Source organism: Peromyscus eremicus, chromosome X (genome assembly GCF_949786415.1).
Source record: "Peromyscus eremicus chromosome X, PerEre_H2_v1, whole genome shotgun sequence".
Classification (NCBI taxonomy): domain Eukaryota; kingdom Metazoa; phylum Chordata; class Mammalia; order Rodentia; family Cricetidae; genus Peromyscus; species Peromyscus eremicus.
Genome location: NC_081439.1, coordinates 50,578,765 through 50,599,564, shown reverse-complemented (window position 1 = coordinate 50,599,564; position 20,800 = coordinate 50,578,765). Strand labels below are relative to the sequence as shown.

Genomic DNA, 20,800 nt, shown 5'->3' with positions numbered 1-20,800 from the left:
CCGTATTTTCAGCGCCACTCTATTTACATTTCAATGTCAATCCCTAAGCTGCTAGAGCACTTGACATTTTGGAAGCTAAATCACCCACAGTTTCTCTCCACCCCAAGGCATTCCGTAAATAAAAGATTCCTTAACCTATTGGGGTGCATTGGCATGAGGCCCGAGGCCCGTGATAAAAGGTATGTTTCTCATCTTCCCAGTTGCTTTCGAGATTTCCCCTATTTTGTTGCACACTGGTAGGACAAGCATCTTCATTCCCTTGCACTCCTCATAATCTTGACATAATTATCTGTGACATATTGATTTAAAGTGCCGCTGCAGGAAAGGGAACAGGAATGTTTCGCTTGGCCTTCTGGGAGTTGTAGTTCTAGTGGCACCCGGGCTGCCTAGTGGGCCCTGGAACTGCGGACTACAGCTCCCAGGCCTTCCTAAGTCCCTACCACACAGGCTCAAAGCCACAAACCAGTAGGAGGTGGCTGTATTGTATCTATTGTATCCCTTGGCTGGTGCATTTTTACAATTCTCTGGACGTGAAATTGAGAGTGAAAAGCATGGCAGATGAACAAGAAATCATGTGCAAATTGGAAAGCATTAAAGAGATCAGGTAAGCCCTTCACTGCTTATTGCAGCATCCACCCTCCTCGATCCCCCCTCCCTTCCGGGCATCCCTGGGAGCAAAGAGAACTGTTTTTCTGTGAAAACTATCTATTGTTGGGCTACTTGCAAAAGAGGAGCGGGAAAGGGGGCCATTCATCACAGGCTCACAAATGAGGTGAAGAATGAGGAGGCAAGTTGAAATCGAGTCTAGAGGAGGTAGTTGGTGGAAGTGTGTGTGTGTGTGTGTGTGTGTGTGTGTGTGTGTGTGTGTGTGTGTGTGTGTACTAGGAGGAGGGAAGGAGGGGAGATGGCGATGCCTTTCCAGATGTAGCTAAGATAGAATAGAGGGACACACCAGGAGCCAGTCACCAGACAACTGTATTCCTTTTGGTATGGAGACGAGTGCTGGCATTCACAGACACATTTTAAAAAAATACTTGTTTAGTCCAAGTCGCTGTTTGCTTCTTGCTTTGTAAAAGTTGATGATTTTCCATTCAGCTTCATGACCTAGAGCTTGGGAAAGCCTTCTGAGAGCCAAGTTTAGCTGGACTGGTCATTCAGTTCCCAACTTTGCTGTGGCTATAGCTGGGGATGCAGATGAACCTCGGGAGGGGGCTGCTCTTGTTTGCCTGAAATGCCTTCAACCACTTTTTTCCTATCCTGAGGTTGGAAGGGGGTTGCAAACTGTGAGAATGTGAGTAAGAACTAGAGGTCTGGCGAACTGGGAATTGTCACGCGTCTAATAGGTTACTCTGCAAGCAAGTTTTGATATTGCAATGAGATTCCTGCTCAGAAAACAGTAGTACCTCAAGGGCTGACTATGTGGGCCTCCCTGCTCTGCCTAAGTCCCTGCATCTGGAGTGTTTTTCAGATATATGGAGAAAAAAGAAAAAAGAAAAAGAGACATAGAGGATATCTTTTTAAGAAATTAGATTGGACCCTGACAAATTTAACAAGAGATTTAACCTCTGGGGTATCTGTGTGGGATCTCCACGTAGAAGTGGTAGTGAAGAATCTTGGTTTCTTCTTCCTCTTGGAGGGACTGTGTCTTTCCTTTTGCAAAGCAAGGACAATTGTCATTTATTGAGCCCCTGGTATGCCAGCTCTCCCCCCACCCAACCATTTTTGCAAGTGCCCTGTGACCTTTGTCATAGTGGAAAAATGGAGGCTCGGAGAATCTGAGTGAGTTCTCATATTCACAGCGCTTGACAATGCCACAGTTTGACAGGAATGGAGTCTGCCTACAAAGGCTCTGTTCTTCTGTTTTCCCTTGAAGGGTTGCTGCTGTTTTTTTCTACAAAAGCATCAGGAGATAGGAAATGAGACTCCTAGGTGCAAGAGAGTGCTAAGAGTGCAGCTAATGAAAAGCTTTGGCCTTTGAGTAGAAAGCCTCTAACTTCAGTCTTATACTCTTTGTGAACTTTAAAATAGGCTTGTCTTAGCTGGGCAGTGGCAGCCGCCCGTGGTGGTGCACGCCTTTAATCCCAGCACCTGAGAGGCAGAGGCAAGAGGATTTCTGAGTTTGAGGCCAGCCTGGCCTACAGAGAGAGTTCCAGGACAGCCAGGGCTACACAGAGAAACCTTGACTCAACAAAAACAAGTGTCTGTGTGTGTGTGTGTGTGTGTGTGTGTGTGTGTGTGTGTGTGTGTATGCTTATCTTATCTGCAGAAATGGACTATTTGGGATCAAGGTCATTAATCCCTGGTGAAAATAGACCCCTTTCAGTGGACATCAAGTCAGGAGCCATGACTTCTATTCCCCAACCATGTTAGATAGTAGCAGAAGAGGTTTAGAGAGAGTATCAGGAAGCCTACTAAGACAAAAGATTAAAGTAAAATCCAGAATATCCAACTTTTACTGAAAAGATTCTCACCATACCAATAAATCTACTTGAATGAGAAAATGCACAGGTGCCAGTATTGATAAACCACAGGTTTAGAATCATCTAGCAAGAGTTTTAAAATATACATCATGAAAATGCTTCAGTAAGCAATACAACACACTGGGAGCATATAAACATCAAAAAATCACAATGCAGAGAAACTCCGGACTTTGAAACAGTGTTGAAAATGTTAAAGACTACAGAGACTTTTGGAGTTGGAGTGCATGCCAGTTTGCATTATGTTATTGTCGTGAATCTATGAGAGCCAGGAATTACAATGTGTTGGTTTGAATGAGACTGTCCCTAGTAGGCCTAGGTATTTGAACACTTGGTTCCCAGTCAGTGGTGTTGTTTGGAGAGATCATGCAGTTTTGCTAGAGGAACTGGTTTTGCTGTGAGTAGCAGGTCCAGGTAGCAGGTGTTCCCAATTTGCTCTCTTTGCTTCCTGTTTGAGGTTGAAGATGCTTCTTACCTTCCTCTTCTTGCTACCTGCTGCCATATCTCTCCTGCCATTATGAACTTCCCTTCCGGAACCATAAGCCCAAATAAACTCTGCCTTAAGTTAAAAAAAATACAAAATCAAAGCAAATAGACAAGTACTGACTGCAAGAACAACACAAACCATGAAGAAGATGCTCAGGGGATCTTTAAAACAACCTAAAAATTCAACAGATAGGTTCATCAATAAGATAGAGCAGACAGAAAAAAAATGAGTCAGCTTAAACCCAAAGCAAGAGAAATCACTGTGAGATTATTACTAACCTTTAACACAGGAGCGACACAGGACAGAATGAAGAAATGGTTGGAGAAATAAGGACTGATATTCCCCCACACAGAGGAAGAACCACCTCCAGGTTCAAAAAGCTAATCAAATACTAATAGATTTAACAAAAAGAAATCTACTCCAAGGTATAGTATAATTAGTCTTCAGAAAAAGAAAAAAGACACATCTTGAAAGGAAGACAGGTGACAAGAACTAATCCCCTAATTATATCTATGAGGGGAAAAATTAGAATGGCAAATTCTTCAACAGAAAAATATCAAGGTCCTAGTGGAAAGAGGTACAACGTTTTCTTATTATTGTTAAAAAATTTATTCATTTTACATACCAACCACAGACCCCCTCTCATCTCTCCTCCCACTCCCCTCCCCTGCTCTCCCCCGCCCCGTCCCACCCTCCATCCCCCCCTCCAAAAGGGTAAGTTCTCCCATGGGGGGGGGAACAGCAAAGCCTGGTATATTCATTTGAGGCAGGACCAAGCCCCTCCCCTCCTGCATCAAGGGTGAGTAATGTGTCCCACCATAGGTAATGGGATCCAGAAAGCCATGCACCAGAGAGATAGATCCTGATCACAGTGCCAGGAACCCCTCAAACAGACCAATCTATACAACTGTCTCCCATATGTAGAGGGTCTAGTCCAGTCCAATGCAGGTTCTACAGCTGTTGGTCTAAAGTTTGTGAGTTCCTATGAGCTTGGTTCAGTTGTCTCTATAGATTTCCCCATCACGATCTTGACCCCCCTTGCTCATATAATCCAGATTCTCTCTCTTTTATTGAACTTACGGAACTCGGCCTGGTGCTTGGCTGTGGATCTCTGCATCTGCTTCTAGAGCTTGGCCTGGTGCTTGGCTGTGGGTCTCTGCATCTGCTTCCATCAGTTACTGGGTGAAGGCTCTATGATGACAGGGTATTCACCAATCTGATTACCAGGGTAGGCCAGTTCAGGCACCCTCTCCACTGTTGCTAGTAGTCTAATCTGGGATCGTCCTTGTGGAATCCTGGCAATTTCCCTAACACCACGTTTCTCCCTAACCCCCTAATGTCTTCCTCTATCAAGATATATCTTTCATTGCTCTCCACTCTATCCCTCTCCCAGCTCGATCATCCCATTCCCTCATGTTCTCATCCCCCATCCCTCACTCTCTATTGTCCCCCCCATCCCCAGTTTACTCCTGGAGATCTCCTCTGTTTCTCCTTCCCAAGGTGATCTATACATCCCTCTCAGAGTCATCCTTGTTTCCTAGCTTCTCTGGAGCTGTGGGTTATAGTCTGATTATCCTTTACAGTTAATATCCACTTATGAGTGAGTACATACCATGTTTGTCTTTTTGAGTCTGGGTCACCTCACTCAGGATATTTTCTAATTCCATCCATTTGCCTGCAAATTTCATAATGTCATTGTTTTTTACAGTAATACTCTGTTGTATATATGTACCACATTTTCTTTATTTTCTGAGAAGTTGCCATACTGATTTCCAAAGTGGCTGTACAAGTTTGCAGGTTGAGGTACAAAATTTTCAAGTTTTGCTGAAGGAAAAAAATTGCCAGTGTAGAATGTTATGTGCAGGGATAACACTATACTTCATAATCAAAGACACTCTCAAATGCTGGAACTATCAGCAGACGTACTGTGAAAGAATGACAAAAATATTTAAAATAGAGAAAAAAAACTTTGTAACACCAGGAAGCATAAACTTAGCAAAAACATGATAGAGTTGACTTTACTTTTTATTCTGAGTTTTCTTAATTATGTTGGGTGATTGAAGGAAAATTATTTTATTTTATTTTTTATTATCATATATTAATGTATAAAAATTTACAGTGACATTTCACATATGTATATAATGTACTTTGATCATATTGACCCTTATTACCCCTACTTGTTCCCTACCCCCTGGTCCTCTTCCCTATCAGACTTCTTGGAGGAAATTTTCTAACATAATTATAACAGAAACTCAGTGTATGTACAGGAATATTTATAATATTTTATGAATAGGTGAATTTAAAGAGAAATAAAATAGATAATATATTTTACTAAAGCTGGTAGTGTGATGTTAGAAGATACTGATAAATTCTGTATATATAATGTATTTCTGAAAGCAAACACTAAAAATATTATGCAAAGAGATGGCTCAAAAATATTAAAAGTAGACAAAAATGGAATTCTAAAACATATTTAGTTCATCCAAGAAAGGCTGGTTAAAAAAGAAAAAAGAATCAAGCAAACAAACTCCCCACAGAAAATAAACAGGATATACAAAGTTGAAAAGGCTGATGCAGTTTTTACATATAAATAATTCTACTGTAGATAATGTGTGGCTGAAGAGATGTCTTAGTGGTTAAGAGTGCTGGGTACTTATGTAGAGGACCTGGGTTCATTTGTGGCTCACAACCGCCTATATCTCCAGTTCCAGTGTTCTCTTCTGGCCTCCATGGGCATATACATGCATGCAGCACACTAAACTCACACAATACACATATATACATAATTTAAAATATTTTATTTTATTATTTTGTGTATATGGATATTTTGCCTACATCTGTCTGTGTGCACCACATGCGTGCAATGTCCCTGGAGGACAGAAGAGGGCATCAGATCCCCTGGGATTAGAGTCTATTATTTATATATTTATTTATATATATTTAGCCCCATCTGGGACTAAAGATGATTATTAGCTGCAGTTTGGGTGCTGAGGATGGAACCCTGGTCCTCTAGAAGAGCATCCAGTGCTCTTAACTGTTGAACCATTGTTTCAGCCCTCACATTAAAAAAACATAAATCACTCAAAGACAACTAAATTTGTATAATGAATTTCTCAAAAGCAATTCAGTTATATACCATCTACAACAAAGTTACTCAAAAATAATGATATAGGTAGATTGTGGGTTAAAAAAAAAGATAACCTGCAAACAATAAAAAGAGGGCTGTCTCAGTGGGACAGGGCACTTACCATGCAAGCCTGGCAACCTGAGTTTAATCAATCCCTGAAGCCCACATGAAGTGTATCCTCTATTCACATGATACATACATGCATTTGGTGTTATTATCAAGTGTCCTTATAAATGCTGATACTCCAATTAATGTTCCACTATTTGCAGTTCTTCAACTGTTTTAAATTATGATTACCATTATTTGAATAGTCTTATTAAAAGAACAATCACTTTTGTTAAAACATTAATGTTCTTGGACTGTAGTAGCAACAATGATGGTATTTTCACCCAATGAAGCCAAACTAATATACACATGGACAGAGGACTAGAAGCATGCATATTTATATTGATTATTACACACACCAAAGGCATAATTTGCAGTGGGGAAAGGTGTTAGGAATGGATTCTCTCATCACAGTGTATTTCATGATCGTATATCCAGCAGAAACTCTACTGCATTTCAATGCTATATTTCAGCTTTCTAATCACATTGGTCTATTTGCTGTGTGGATTTCCTGGTCTTATAAGTAATGGTTAAGGAGAAAAAGGAAAGACAAAAGTGAAACAAAAACAAATGTAATAGAAAATAGGAAAGAGGAGGCGAGCTTTAATGAAACAGAGAAAGTGAATGTCGTAGCCATAACACGAATGAGAGCCTTTCACTACCTCAGGTATATACCAATATATCTGTAACATGCTCTGGTTGCCAATGCATATATATCATGTATATGTGTCATATATATATATATATATATATATATATATATATATATATATATGTTCATATATTTCTAAACATATAAATACAACTTTCTCAGTATGTATAGTTTACTTGTTTGTGTATGTTTTCAGGGCTGCTCTTTTGGTATTGGATAACTATTGGGGAGCTCTTCCCTGGGGAGGACTATTCCTCCCCCCTCAGCATTCCTTTACTGCCTGTAATTCTTTGTTTAGGGTTGAGGCCTTGTGAGCTTTCCCCCATCCATGTTGTCATGTCTATTGGTGTCATCCTTGTTCAGGTCATGTTTCAGCGGCCATGTTTGTGAGACTTCATGGTTGTAGCTCTTCTGACATTTCTAGGAGACACAATTTGGTAGCAAGCTTCCTGTTCCTTTGGCTCTTACTAACCCCCACTCCCTCAGTCATCTGCAATCATCCGTGAGCCTTAAGTGCAGGAGTTGTGTTGTAGATAGGACGAGGCTCCATATCTTGAATTTTGATCAGCTGTAGTTTTCTGTAAATGGTCTTTTTCTGTTGCAAAGAGAAACTTCCTTGATGAGTGGTGAGAACTATACTTATCTGTATATATAAGGATAAATATTTAGAGTGCAGTTAGGCATTATGCTGGTCTAAATTAGTGGTTGTAGATTCTCCTCCAATAACCATGGCTTCACTAGCATGGAGTACTTAGCCAGATTTCCAGTACCATGGGAAACCAGAGGCATGGTTTCTCTCTTGTTGAGTGGGTCTTATCCAGTTACAGAACTGTTGGTTACCACGAAGTTATACATGCCACCATTGTACCTTTAGAGTTATTGTGTCATGCTTATTGTTGCTGTGGTTCATAAACATTGTAGCTGGGTAGGACTGTTGATTGCTCCCTCTTTTGGAACCTTGCATGGCACCTTCTGGTACCATGAAAGCTGGTCTTCAGGGAGAAGGCTTTCAGCTCATATGCAATAGCTTGGATCTGCTGGGTCCTGTGCCCAGTGTGCATAGTGTCTTTATTTAGCAATAGAGACCAACCTTCCACCTCTAGGGGGCAACCAAGGACAACAGAAATAGCCTATCATGTGTTGGAAGTCTCTTGGAAAACCTTGACCGGTTTCTCATTCTTGGTGTTGGGTTTTTGTTAGCCTATGGTTTTGTCAGCCCAGATGGGAAATTTTCATTTAAAATATATATGTATATGCTTATACAGATTTATCCTGTATTATAGCTATTTATGTAGGTAGTAATATGATTTTTATGACTATTTTCAGATATGTTTAATGTTGTTTACTCTCCTCCTTTTTTTTCCTCTCCCCTTAATTAAAGCTCCCTGCCTGTTTTTCTGATTTCCCCTTTAGATCACTTGTACCCTGCTTTTGTACTCTGTACTGACACCCCCCCACACACACACACACACACAGAGTATTTCCTTTCTACTTTCCTGATGTGGTGGTTTGAATGAGAGTGGCCCCCATAGGTTCTTTTCTTTCTTTCTTTTTTTTTTTTTTTGGTTTTTCGAGACAGGGTTTCTCTGTGTAGCTTTGCGCCTTTCCTGGAACTCACTCTGTAGACCAGGCTGGCCTCGAACTCACAGAGATCCACCTGGCTCTGCCTCCCGAGTGCTGGGATTAAAGGCATGTGCCACCACCGCCCGGCCCATAGGTTCTTATATTTGAATGTCTAGTCCCTAGTTGGTGGACAGTTTAGTGAAGGATTAGGAGGTGAATCCTTTTTGGAGGAGTGTGTCACTGGGGGGTGGGCTTTGAGATTTCAAAAGCTCACACCAGGCGCAGTCCCTCTTGCTCCCTCTTGCTCCTCTCTCTTTCTCTGCCTGTGGATCAGGATGTAAAGGTTCAGCTACTGCTCCAGTGCCATGCTTGTCTTCTTGCCATGATGATAAAGGTCTAGCCCTCTGAAGCTATAAGCAAGCTTCCAATTAAATGCATTCATTTATAAAAGTTGGCTTGGTCAGTCTAAATGAAATTGCCAATTAACAGGGGAGACAGAGCCCCAAATGAAGCTTCCAGTACCAGGAATCAGTTACATCTAATTGAGTTGTTGGCCAAAGAAGGCCCAATGGGAACTCCCCAAAAACCCAGGCTGTTCCCAAGGCTGTATAGAATGATCTCCACAAACTAATAGCAAAGCCCTATTGCTGAAGACAACCCTTACACAACTCATTGTACATGGAGAAGTTGAGCTAGTTCCTACATAGAGCCTTCACACTTATGGACTAATGTTCATGGTACAGGAAGGTACTCTGCATGCTATTAAAGGAGAAACATAAACACCAGCCCAGCTACAAACCTATTAATCTACAATGACATTCTGCCTGCAAGATATTCTAGTGCAGTGGTGGCACAAAGCTTGTGGGAGTTACTAACCAATATCTTATGTGTCTTTAGGCCTGCTCCATGAGCTCAAACCCATACTCATTGTGGCTTGGATGGCCAAGAACCAAAGATTAAATAGCCCAGAGATCTAAGCTAAAACCAAATGCTACTGTCCTACTAAGGCAATGTAACAATAAAATAACTCCTAATGACATCCTGCTATACTCATACATCAGTGTTTTGCTCAGCCACCATCAGAGAAATTTCCTCCTGCAGAGGATGGGAACAAATAATGGGACCCACAGACAGATATTATGCGAAGAGTGAGAGCCCTTGGAACACTCAGCCCTAAATGGGACGTCTCCATCAAATCCCTCCCCTTAGAGCTCATGGAACCCTGTGGAATAGGAGCCAGAAAGAGTGTAAAATCCAGAGGGGATGGAGGCCACTGTGAAACAAGCCCTTCTAAACACAACAGGACTAATGCATGTATGAACGTACAGAGACTGAGGCAGCATGCGGTATTTTTCCAGTGTATTTTTTGGCATCTTTGTTGAATATTAAATGGCTGTAGTTATGTGTACTTATATTCAGATCTTCATTTTCTCCCCAATGGTATACATGTCTGTTTTGTGACACTAGCATGTTGTTTTTATTATTGTGCCTCTGATACTGATATATTGAGATCTGGAATGGTAACCCCTCCTGCATTGCTCATGATTGTTTTGGCTACCACTCTATTTGTGAAGCTTTTCCTTGAGTTTCCTGGTTGTGTTGCTCCATTTTTAAATTCCATCTTCATTTTATATTGAGTTCTCTTCAATCTTTCTGTCTCTTTATTGAATTGCATTTTCAAATCCTGCATTATTTTATTCAGCCTTACGTTTGTCTTTTCTTGGGTAACAGGCCTTTATTCTCCTTAAGTTCACTGAGCTATTTGTTTCTGTTTTCTTTAAACTCTGAATTCTTTGATGAAGTTTATATATTTTTTTTAAAGTTCTGTATCCTGGGATTAACCTACATAATTGTTCTTACATAGAATTTCTATAGGACATGTGGATTGGGGGGGGGGGAGTGAAGAGGGATGGGGAGTACACATGCCTTTGAACTTTTATATTATTTTGCAATGAGACCTGGGCACATGGACTTCTTGTTTTGGGTGTGTTTGATGTGGACACAGAAGGCTTGGCTGGTACACAGGCTTTGCTACTCAGTACAAGCTGGCAGTTAAAAAAAAAAGTGCACGTGGGTCTCACCAGGCTATGCCCAGTCCCTGGTTGTGGGATCTAGATTGGGTCTGGAAATTGAGATGAGTTCAGGCAGGGTAGGATCAGGCATAGTTACCAGGATGGGCCATAGCACAGGATGTATGGGCCTGTCTGGCCGTGAAGTGTGGATCAGGACCAAACGTCCATAGGAGCAACTAGAATGGGAAGGGGTTGTGCCAGCAAGGCTAAGTATGTTATCTGTGTTTCTGCAGCACACAGACAGGCTAGAGGGTCCCTGGCAGGGAATGGTCTGGGGGATGGTGAGTTCTAAAAGAAGGAAGAGGGCCAGGAAAAAGTCATGATCCTTGGCAAGCAGCTGCAGGGCTACCTGAGTTGGAAGGATATAAAGATAAGAGTTGTCAGGGAATAAAGATTAAGTTACATGTGTCTATATGGGCTGGATAGAGAGTTCCTTGGAGTGAGGGTTTCAGTATCTTATGGGTCCAAGTGAGAAAGAAGGGTCAAGAGAAGGTCACGATCGAGAAAAGCATCCACAATTCGACCAGGGTTGGGAAGGACTGTGCTTGGGTGCACAGGTAGGTTACCTGTATCTCTGCCCTAAGTGGGCTGGCTAGTGGGCCCCAGCAGTAAGAATTCCATTGTTTCACGAGTCTCAAAGGGAAAAAGAGGATCTGGGAGAAGGTCTTGTTGCTATCTTTATTTAATTGGTTATAGACTAGGAAGGCTTTTCTTGGCCCCTTAATAGGCCAGTATTCATATTATACTTATAAGACGGCATATGATAATGAAGCCATTCTAATCTTAGTAACCAGTATTATGCCTTATAGCACACCTATAGTACTTGTTTAGTTCTTTGTAACAATGTCTGGACCACTGTGGTGAAGGAGATAATTATGGCTGAACTACTGGGCAGAGTGGGGGAATACACTATCATTTGTTGACTGCTCATCATGTGCCACATGCTTGGGAACTTTACATGTGTTAACTCATTTAATCCGTACCACATGATATGTGAGGTAGGTGGTGTTATTTCCACATTAGTACTGAGTAAGTCAAAGCGGAGAGAAGTAAGGTAATTGGATAACGCCACTTTCTCGATATTTAAAATTTTAAGAATCCCTTTTTGGCTGAGGATGAAAGACTTAACTCATCCCAGCATCTCAGCTGTGGGTTGATCTTTTCTAAAATTCCTAGATTCATCTGGGCCCCTGTTCCTCTTTCAGATTCAGCCATGCTAATCTGTCTTTAGTTGTTCCTTTATTGTGTTGTGTCTTTCTGCTCTAGGGCCTTCGTTCATGCCATCCTCACTACCTGGACTGCTTTCCCTTGTCACTCTGTACTCAGTGACAGAGGACAAGTGTTCAGTAAATGTTTGTTGGACATATGCTACTTAGTGCATACTTATTGAATATAGTTAAGTGTAAATTTAATTGTTATTATTATCCAAAGGCAAAAATCTAGTTAAGGGCAGAACTAGCATGTATACCCAGGTATGAGTTTAAAGTACATGTTCTTTCAAGATGGGTCTCTTCCTGTAGAAATGGGTTCTTGACCCAACACCCTCTCAACTGGCTACATGAATCAAGATAGAATACTACTCTGATTATCAGTTTCCCATCTCTAAAATTGTGATAGAAGGAGGTAGAGTTCCAGATGTTCTGTATATAATCTAGAAGATGTTGAGAATAGAAGTCTAGACAGGAAGGGGTCTAAATAAGTAATTTTCTCATAAAAGTAAATATTGTTCCTCTATAAGACAGGTCAATAGCTCCATCCAGAGTTTTTCATACCGCTGGTAACTTGACTGAAAGGTAATGTAGTATAGTGTGTAATATGTAGGTATTGGAGTTACTTTTGCATCACTATGTCAATGTTCCTGACATAAGCAAAACAAGGGGATATTTTTAGATTAGCCAACCATGCTGTATGGTATGAGAGCCATCAGCTACAAGTTTATCGTTAAATTCATTAAAATTAAGTATCATTTATAACTCAATCCTTCAGTTATAGTAGCCACATTTCATGTGCTCAGCAAGCTATGGGCTATTGCTTTGGAAATCATGCATACAAAACATTTCTGTCACTGCAGGAAGTTTATTGGACATTCCTCTCTAGAATTTCTCAGAAGGTCACTGTTGCTGGTTATCTTTGATAGGAGTGCTTTGTGATGGGAGACTTTTCTTTGTAATGAGAGGCTTTTTAGCATCTCTGGCCCATATCCACTAAAGCCCAGTAGTCCTCTTCCTTGACTCAATCCCACAGCTGGAACCTGCACCCTCCTTTGCAAAAGTCCTGAGGCAATAAAATTGACCCCACTTTGCTCTGATTGTCTCTGTCTGTGAGAGCAAGGATTAGAAAGATGGCTTAGAAGGAGAGGCCTGACTCTGCTTCCCATTTCTGTCTTCCTCCATCCTCCTGCTGGCCTGTTTCCTGCTCTTGAGAAATTTCAGGAACAAGACTCTGCAGATGGAAAAGATCAAGGCCCGTTTGAAGGCTGAGTTTGAAGCACTGGAGTCAGAAGAGAGACACCTGAAAGAATACAAACAGGAGATGGATCTCCTGCTACAGGAGAAGATGGCTCATGTGGAGGAACTCCGGCTGATCCATGCTGACATCAATGTGGTATGTGACTTGTTGCCTGGAGCCTGTCTCTGGGCCTGTTAAGGATGAGGTAATAGAAAATGGTGTTACCTTTCATTTAGATGTGGCTGTGGCCAGCTCAGACGAGAAGGCTGTGGAGTAGAAAATTCTAGTTTTGAGGCTAGCTCTGGTTATGTCACTGACCAACAGCAATGGATGAGTCCTTTATTTCTGAGCATCATATTTTCTCCCTGTATTATGAAAGAGGCTAACTGACCTTCAAGGGTTCATTCAGTTCTGACATGTTCACATTCTGGAAGTCTGCAGCTTAAGAAGTAGCTAAGGAAAAGTGGACTAGATGTCTGCCTCATGAGGATAGCTTAAAATACTCAAAAGCTTCCAACAAGACCAAACAAATCCTCTCTGTCTGCTTATGAAAGTGGGATTCTCTTGTTTAGACTGCCATTTGGAAACTCTTGGAATATTGGGAATAAATTGCTGCATTGGCAAACTTCCCTTGAATGGAGTTATTCATGAATAGTCTAGGCATCTCTACTTGCTGTTCCTTTATCAGGAAGTGGGAAGGGTTTACCTATGAAGTTCTTTCTAATCCTTAGAGCCTATGACAGTATCTTTTTTTAATTCATTTTTTTGATGGAGCTAAATTTCTCTTCTTGGCAAACTCATTTCTGTGAGATTACTCATTGCCAGAATATTGTCAGGCCTAGAATCCTTAAAAAATATAAAAATGAGGCTTGTATAATAGACCCCTGGGGTTTTATGTGTTAGAGAGCACAAGATTGTAGGTTTCCTGGAGGGAACTGTAGACTTTGCTGCAAGCTGACTGATGATATAGAATCAATAGAATGAATCATGTGTTCTTCATAGACTAGTTGAGAATCCAGGCCAGTAGATCTCAGACTAGAGTATGAGAGTCAACTGGAGAGCCCATCAGAACACAAATTGTTGAACTTTTCTCCAGAGTTCCTAGTTACATCTGTTAGGTAAGGGTTTGAGAATTTAAAATTCTTTGTTCCTAAATGCTGCTGCAGCTGCTGGTGGGGGATGGGAATAAGGGTGGTAGGGTGGAAGTGTGGCAACCACAGCTTGAAAACAATCTACCTAGGGAAAATGTAACTGGCCTGGAAGACACAAGTCTTCAATTTTTTTGTGTAGGTTTTGTCCATAAGAAATATAAGAATAAACCCTTTCTTCTCTGAACTTCAGCTCCCTAACCTCTAAAAGTGGAGATGATGACCTAGATGAGGTGAGCTAGATGATCTCTAAAGGCAATTCCAGCTATGAGGTGTTAATTTGAGTAATTTAACCACCATTTTTTATGAGCTTTTACTCTGTTAATTCCTATATTAAGTGCTTCACATGAATTTGATCATCGAATCTTTATTAAGACTGCATGGGGTATGTATGCACTGCTAAACTTTCACTATCATAGTAATGAAGAAACTGAGGCTTGATCAGTCATGTAGAAGATGTAGAGAACTTGAGCATAGACTGGTCTCTCTCTGGAGTTGGTGCTATTATCTGTTCAGTTAGAAAACTTCCTGGAGAACTTCGGGATCTTTTCTGTTTCTCCCCTGCTCTATTTTCCAGATGGAAAACACCATTAAACAGTCAGAAAATGACTTAAACAAGTTGTTGGAGTCAACCCGGAGGCTTCATGATGAGTATAAGCCGCTGAAAGAACACGTGGATGCCCTGCGTATGACATTGGGATTGCAAAGGCTTCCTGACTTGTGTGAAGAGGAAGAGAAGCTCTCCTTGGAGTAAGCTGCCTGTCCTCTGACCCCAAAATAACACGATGTAGCAGAAGGGAGAGGGGTGCGGGGAGGAGTGGCGATTCAGGCTGAGTACATAGTCCTATTCTTAGGCCTGTTAGTGGCTAATTCCTTGCATGACCTTCTTCAAGTCTCTATGCTGACCTATTACCAAGAACAATGATGAGATGACGTTTAATAGGTGACTTTTTAAAATACTTTGTGCAACTTTTGACAATGTAAGAATTTTACCTGTGTACTGGCATGATGGCTCAGGGGATAAAATGGCTTTCCACCAACCCTGCGGACCTGAGTTGCATTCCTGGGACCCATGTGGTAAAAGGAAAGAATGAACCCCTGCAGACTGTCCTGTGACTTCTGTCCTTATGACATGGCAGCATCGTGTGCCTGCCTACACATACACATGCACAAATAAATAAATTTAATGTATCATTCAAAAATAACTTACCCATGAATTTTAAAAGGTCACTTTCCAAGTTAGGGTCTAGAAGAGTATATAGAAACCTTTGAAAACATAAAAGGATATGCTTCCATTTTCTCCAGAATCTAGCCTGTCTTTTAATCTCAAGACCCAGAGTTAAAAACTAGGCTCATTTTAAAGAGAGAGTTCAGCCCAACAGGAGGAAGTATATCCTAAAGGTACAGCTGGTTGCCTGTAGAAGTAGTGAGCTTCTTGTTCCTAGGAGGATATAAATATAAGCCTGAGAATGCTTAATAAGAACATTGCAAGTGACCATCAAATAGAGAATAGGTCTAGTATCTTGCTAGCCCTAAGATTTCTTGATCATCTGCATCTATCAGAGTTAACAAGAAAAAATGTCTACCATTGCTACTGATAATGTACCTAGTATTAAGTGGAAAGAGCCATGTGCTATAGAGAGGGTAGTATTGTTCTAGAGAAGGTCGTAGTACAATTTTTTATTCCTTAGCATAGAGACTTTAAGAGGGGCAAGGTTCTTCTTGCTTTCAGAATGATCTAGCCAATGTCTTTCACCCCCAAAGTTACTTTGAGAAGCAGAAAGCAGAATGGCAGACAGAACCTCAAGAACCCCCCATACCTGAATCCCTTGCTGCTGCGGCTGCTGCTGCCCAACAACTCCAAGTGGCCAGGAAGCAGGACACACGGCAGACAGCCACCTTCAGACAGCAGCCTCCACCTATGAAGGTGAGTAAGCTAGATTGGACCATGGAGAAAGCAAAGTATCCTGCAATAGGAAGCTGATGTTACAGTGTTTGAGGTTGTGGCCTTACTTACTTTAGATCTTACTTAAACAATGTTTGATTGGGACACAGAGGATCGGATGCTATGTTGAATCCATGTTGCTTTTGTTGCTGCACATTCCCAGAGAGATTAGAATACAAGAAGCTTGGCAGGCCCTGCTAAAATATATTTTTCTAAAGGTTAGAAAGATGATCTTTATACAAATACATAGTGAGCATATCTCATTAGTGAGGGATCTGGCAGAACCCCAAGGCAGCTTCTAAGTACATTTGATGAACAGATGTTTACATGGTTGGAAACAGATGCTGAAATAAATTTGGAAAATTTTATACAGAAATTATTTATGTCTTCTAGAGACATAAATGTACTACCTTTGTGATTACCTTTTCTTCCCAGTAGAATTAATTTGCATTTCTACTAGGCAAAAACTGTTCGTGGGTTATCAGTGAAGCATCACAGAATCAGGTCAATAGTAAATAGTCAGACAGACATTTTACTGGAGTAGTTGCCCAGTAGACCATAACCTACAGGTAGAATCTGACTTGTTATATGCTTTCATTGACGATTTTCTGACACACACATGCCAAGTGATTTGTGTGTTGTATCTTTTTTTGGTTTGGTTTGAGGCAAGGTTTCTCTGTGTAGCTCTGGCTGTCCTGGAACTCACTTTGTAGACCAGGTTGGCCTCGAACTCAGAGATCCCCTCCCTCTGCCTCCTGAGTGCTGGGATCAAAGGCGTGTGCCACCAAGTCCAGCTAGTGTCTTGTATCTTAACATAAAATAGAGTTGAGTAATTGTAACAGACCACTTAATGTGGAAAGTCTAATATATTTATGAGCCACCACATGGCTCAGGATGTAAAAGTACTTACCATGTAAATGTGATTATCGGAGTTTGATCCCTGAATCCCATGGTGGAAGTAAAGAACCAACTCCCAAAAGCTGTTATGACTCTTTTCTGGGCCACTGAGTATCTGCAGTCTGAAGCATTGTTTAGAAGAGTCTGATCGCACTAACTTTATCTATCCTGTCTACTCCCATCAGGCCTGCTTGTCATGTCACCAACAGATTCATCGAAATGCACCTATATGCCCTCTTTGCAAAGCCAAGAGTCGGTCACGGAACCCCAAAAAGCCAAAACGGAAGCAAGATGAATGAAGAGAAGGTGAAAGGCTAGACCTCTGTTGATCGTAAACCCTCCCTTTGGCCAGAGTGATAGATGTCCTGATTTTCTAAAAATTACCCCTTTCTTCCCCTCCCGAGTCTTCTATTTAATTTGCTGGGAGAATAACCCCTCTCTCTTTGCTCTTCTTTCTTTCTACTCTTGGGACATCAGTTTCAAGAACAGCTGTGGTTTAGGTGCTAATGACTGGGTCTCATGACTCCTTCTCTCCAGCTCACCTCTCAACTACTGTCCTTGTTTGGAGCTGACTGCGGCATAAAAGGCCCTGATTAACCTTTTCTTTTGTTCCCGAGGACTGGAACCTAATGAGCTGCAGGGTGTAAGGACTGGAGGAGGTCCATTTCCTGCTTTAAGAAAAGGCCTCTATGATTTCCTTCCCTCTATTTTTGCCTTAGGTTCTGAAGGGACAACAACTTTATTTTTGCTGGACTTCTCAATGGGCTGAATGCATATATCTTCCCAATATCCAGCTCATCACTAAAGCCCAGGAATAATTTAGACAAGTGTTCTTTCTTATAGTAATTTGTGAGGCTCTGGCGTTATTCTATAGTTCCATCCAGGTCTTCCAGTTATCTTCAAGTTCTTACATACCAGGCTGGGCATCTTGAGATCCCAAGATCTGGGGGTCTTTCCCTATACCTTTTTTTGTTCTTTGCAAATCAGTAGACATTCCCCACAATGAAATTAGGGAGTCAGACCTATGCTACAATCTCATCTAGTTCACTGCCTAAAATTGAGGTCTGATGGCTATGGTATAGGAATTGCCTTGGGCTGAGAGACCCTGAGCTGACTTTAGCTTTGAATTTTGTTTAAAAACCACCACTCTGATATCTGCTCGATTGTATAGCATTGGGAGGAGAGAAGTGGATATAGTGTTACATGAATGCCAATCACTTCATACACGTAAGTGGGTATGACTTTGGTTTTCCGTTCTTTCCTCCCTTTGGGTCTGTCTTCCCTAAGATAGCCTCAGTTAAGGAAGTCATTGGTCACTCTTTTGCTGTGGGTTGTGTAGGTGACCTTTCTTCCCCACAAAAGGAATGAAGATCTTCAAGCCCCACAGCTCACTTCTTTATCAAAGCTAAGCTTCCTCGTCATGCTTCTCTTAGACCTACGGGATGAAATCAGGGCTAACTGGTGAAAAAGATTTAGGTGCAGGTTTCTACGCCTGGCTGGGGAGAAGAGGGACATATTTATCCTGTTTTTCTTTAACTTTTGGCTTTGAGTCATGATAATATGTGTTCCAAACATCAACCATTCCTCTGCCTTTTGAAAGTAAAAGTGTTATGATATGATTTGATAAATCCTTTTAAATAAATGTTCATTTGTTGGAATAAATGCAAATGGGGTGCATTCTGTGTACTGGACAACACCAACAATAACAATAGAGAGGGGGAAATGAAAAAGACCAGGAGCTGGGAGGACTGCAGTTGAAGACAGACAGATGGCTGGAGCAATGCTGCCTGCCATGGCTAGAGTGGAAGTGCAGGACCCCAACGCTGAGACTCACTACTATTTTCTTCGAGTGACTAGTGAAGAATATGGGGAGGATTGTATCCATGCCACTACCTGAGTGAATGAAAACATAGGAGCATGGTGAAAGCAGACCAAAGCAATTATATAAAGGCAGGAACTATGGCTCTTATAATCTTTCCACTGCCTCTTCCTCAATATTCCCTGAGCCATAGATGCAGGAGCTGTGATGTAGGTGTTTCTGTTGGGGCTGGGTTCCCTACTAATCCCCTGATTAGTGCATTGTGTTCAGTTGTTTTCTGTGATGTCTCCATTTGCTGTAGAGAGGCTTCATTGATGAGGAGTGGTAGCTACACTGATCCTGTGGGTATAAGGATTAGAATGTAGTAAGGAATTATGCTAGTCTCCTAAAGTAGTGGTGGTAATAGATTCTTTTCTCAAGTCTATGATCTCATTAGCCCCAGGAAGCTGGCTAGGTTTCTAGTGTCAGGCATGATTTTCCTCCTGTTGAGTGGACCTTAAGTCCATCCAGTTTAGACAGCTGTCAGTTGCCACTGGCATGTGAGTACTTCTTACACCTTTATGCATATCTTGTCATGTAGCAATGCTTCCTTGTTGGACTACCTTTGGATCACCAGCCCCCAAATATCAACATGGTTATCCCAGAACATTGCCATGCTGGTGATTGTCATGGTTCATAGGTGTTGCAGCTGGGTAGGACTTTCTAATTGCTCCCTCTTGGCAACTTGCAGAGTATTTTCTGGAACCACTGAAGCTAGGCAGCAGGGAAGAGGCTTTCAGGTCAGATCCAGTTTGAGTCATCTGAGTCCTGTGTCCTATGTGTCTAGTTTCTTCAGTAACAGGGGCTCACCCTAAACTCCTGAGAGGCAAAAAAGAACTACATCGACAATCTGTATTGCTTTGGGAGTCACGTGGACTACCTTACCAGCCTTTCCAAGGGAGGAATCTCATGTTTGGGACCAGGGTTTTTGTTATCCTATCCTATGGTTCTTGTAGAGAGCATTGTCACCTCAAGTAGCTTAACTTCCTTTAATATGCATATATATATTTCATATATATATATGCATACATATGCTTATATGCATCGTGTGTAATTTTAGGTAAATATAAAAAAATGACTCCTTGAAGCTTTATCAAACAACCTTGATGTTATTTGTCTCTTGTTCCTCTTTCTTTTTCTGTATTGACCTCCCCACATCTCCCCAGTTGGAGGTCCTCACCGTTATTCTGTTTCCCACCACTTCATATCTTCTTCTTTGGCTCTTTTTTTCTGTTGGTTTGCTTTGTCCTATTCTGCTTTGTCTGTTTTTATTTTTATTTTTAGATAACTATTTGTTTTCTAATGAGAGAGAGATAGAAAGGATGTAGGTTTGGGTGGGTGGTAATGTGGGAAGGGTTGGGGGAAGGGAAACTGTGATCAGAATATAGTGTATGAAAAAAATTATTTTCAATTTAACAAAAAAGGGGGAAAAAGAATAGGAAAGACACAGGTATCCAGTTTCTCCATTCATATTCCATAGCGTTTGAAGTCTTAGCTAGATCAATAAGACAAGAGAAGGAAGTAAAAGTGATACAAACAGGAAAAGAAGTTTAGGTCTCCCCTGGCAGTAGGATCAGGACCCATTCCTGGTGCATGAGCTGGCTTTTTGGAGCCCATTACCTATGGGGGGACAACTTGCACAGCCTTGATGCAGGGGGAGGGACTTGGACCTGCCTCAACTGAATGTACCAGGCTCTGCTGACTCCCAATGGGAGGCCATACCTTGTTGGAGGAGGGGATGGGAGGTCGATTGGAGGGGGAAGGCTGGAGGAGTGGGAGGAGGGAAGAGAGGGGCATCTGTGGTTGGTATGTAAAATGAATAAAAAATTCCTTAATATAAATAAATAAATAAATTAATTAATTAATTAATAACATGTGAAAGGACTGCTTCTGTGGAACCATAGCTGCAGGATCTCCATGACAGGGCAATAGCAAGACACAAGAGAAGTTTCAGTGAGGCTCCGGTATTGACCAGAAGCCAGAGGCCTTGAGCCAGACCAACAACTAATTGCAATGAACAT

The 20,800-nt window shown here is 41.4% G+C and overlaps 1 protein-coding gene across 2 annotated transcripts; it reads left to right on the top strand.

Moving 5' to 3' along the window:
* The first annotated feature begins 394 nt into the window (after positions 1–394).
* Zc4h2 (zinc finger C4H2-type containing) lies at positions 395–18,585 on the top strand. Of its 2 annotated transcripts, XM_059250627.1 has the most exons (5): positions 395–604; positions 12,916–13,087; positions 14,657–14,829; positions 15,844–16,006; positions 17,107–18,583. In XM_059250627.1, the coding sequence occupies exons 1-5, from the start codon at positions 552–554 to the stop codon at positions 17,218–17,220; spliced, it is 675 nt and encodes a 224-aa protein (XP_059106610.1). In that variant the 5' UTR covers positions 395–551; the 3' UTR covers positions 17,221–18,583. The 2 variants fall into 2 exon arrangements, with proteins under 2 accessions (XP_059106610.1, XP_059106611.1); XM_059250628.1 differs by lacking the exon at positions 15,844–16,006 and having other exon boundaries at positions 17,107–18,585.
* Positions 18,586–20,800: the final 2,215 nt, after the last annotated feature.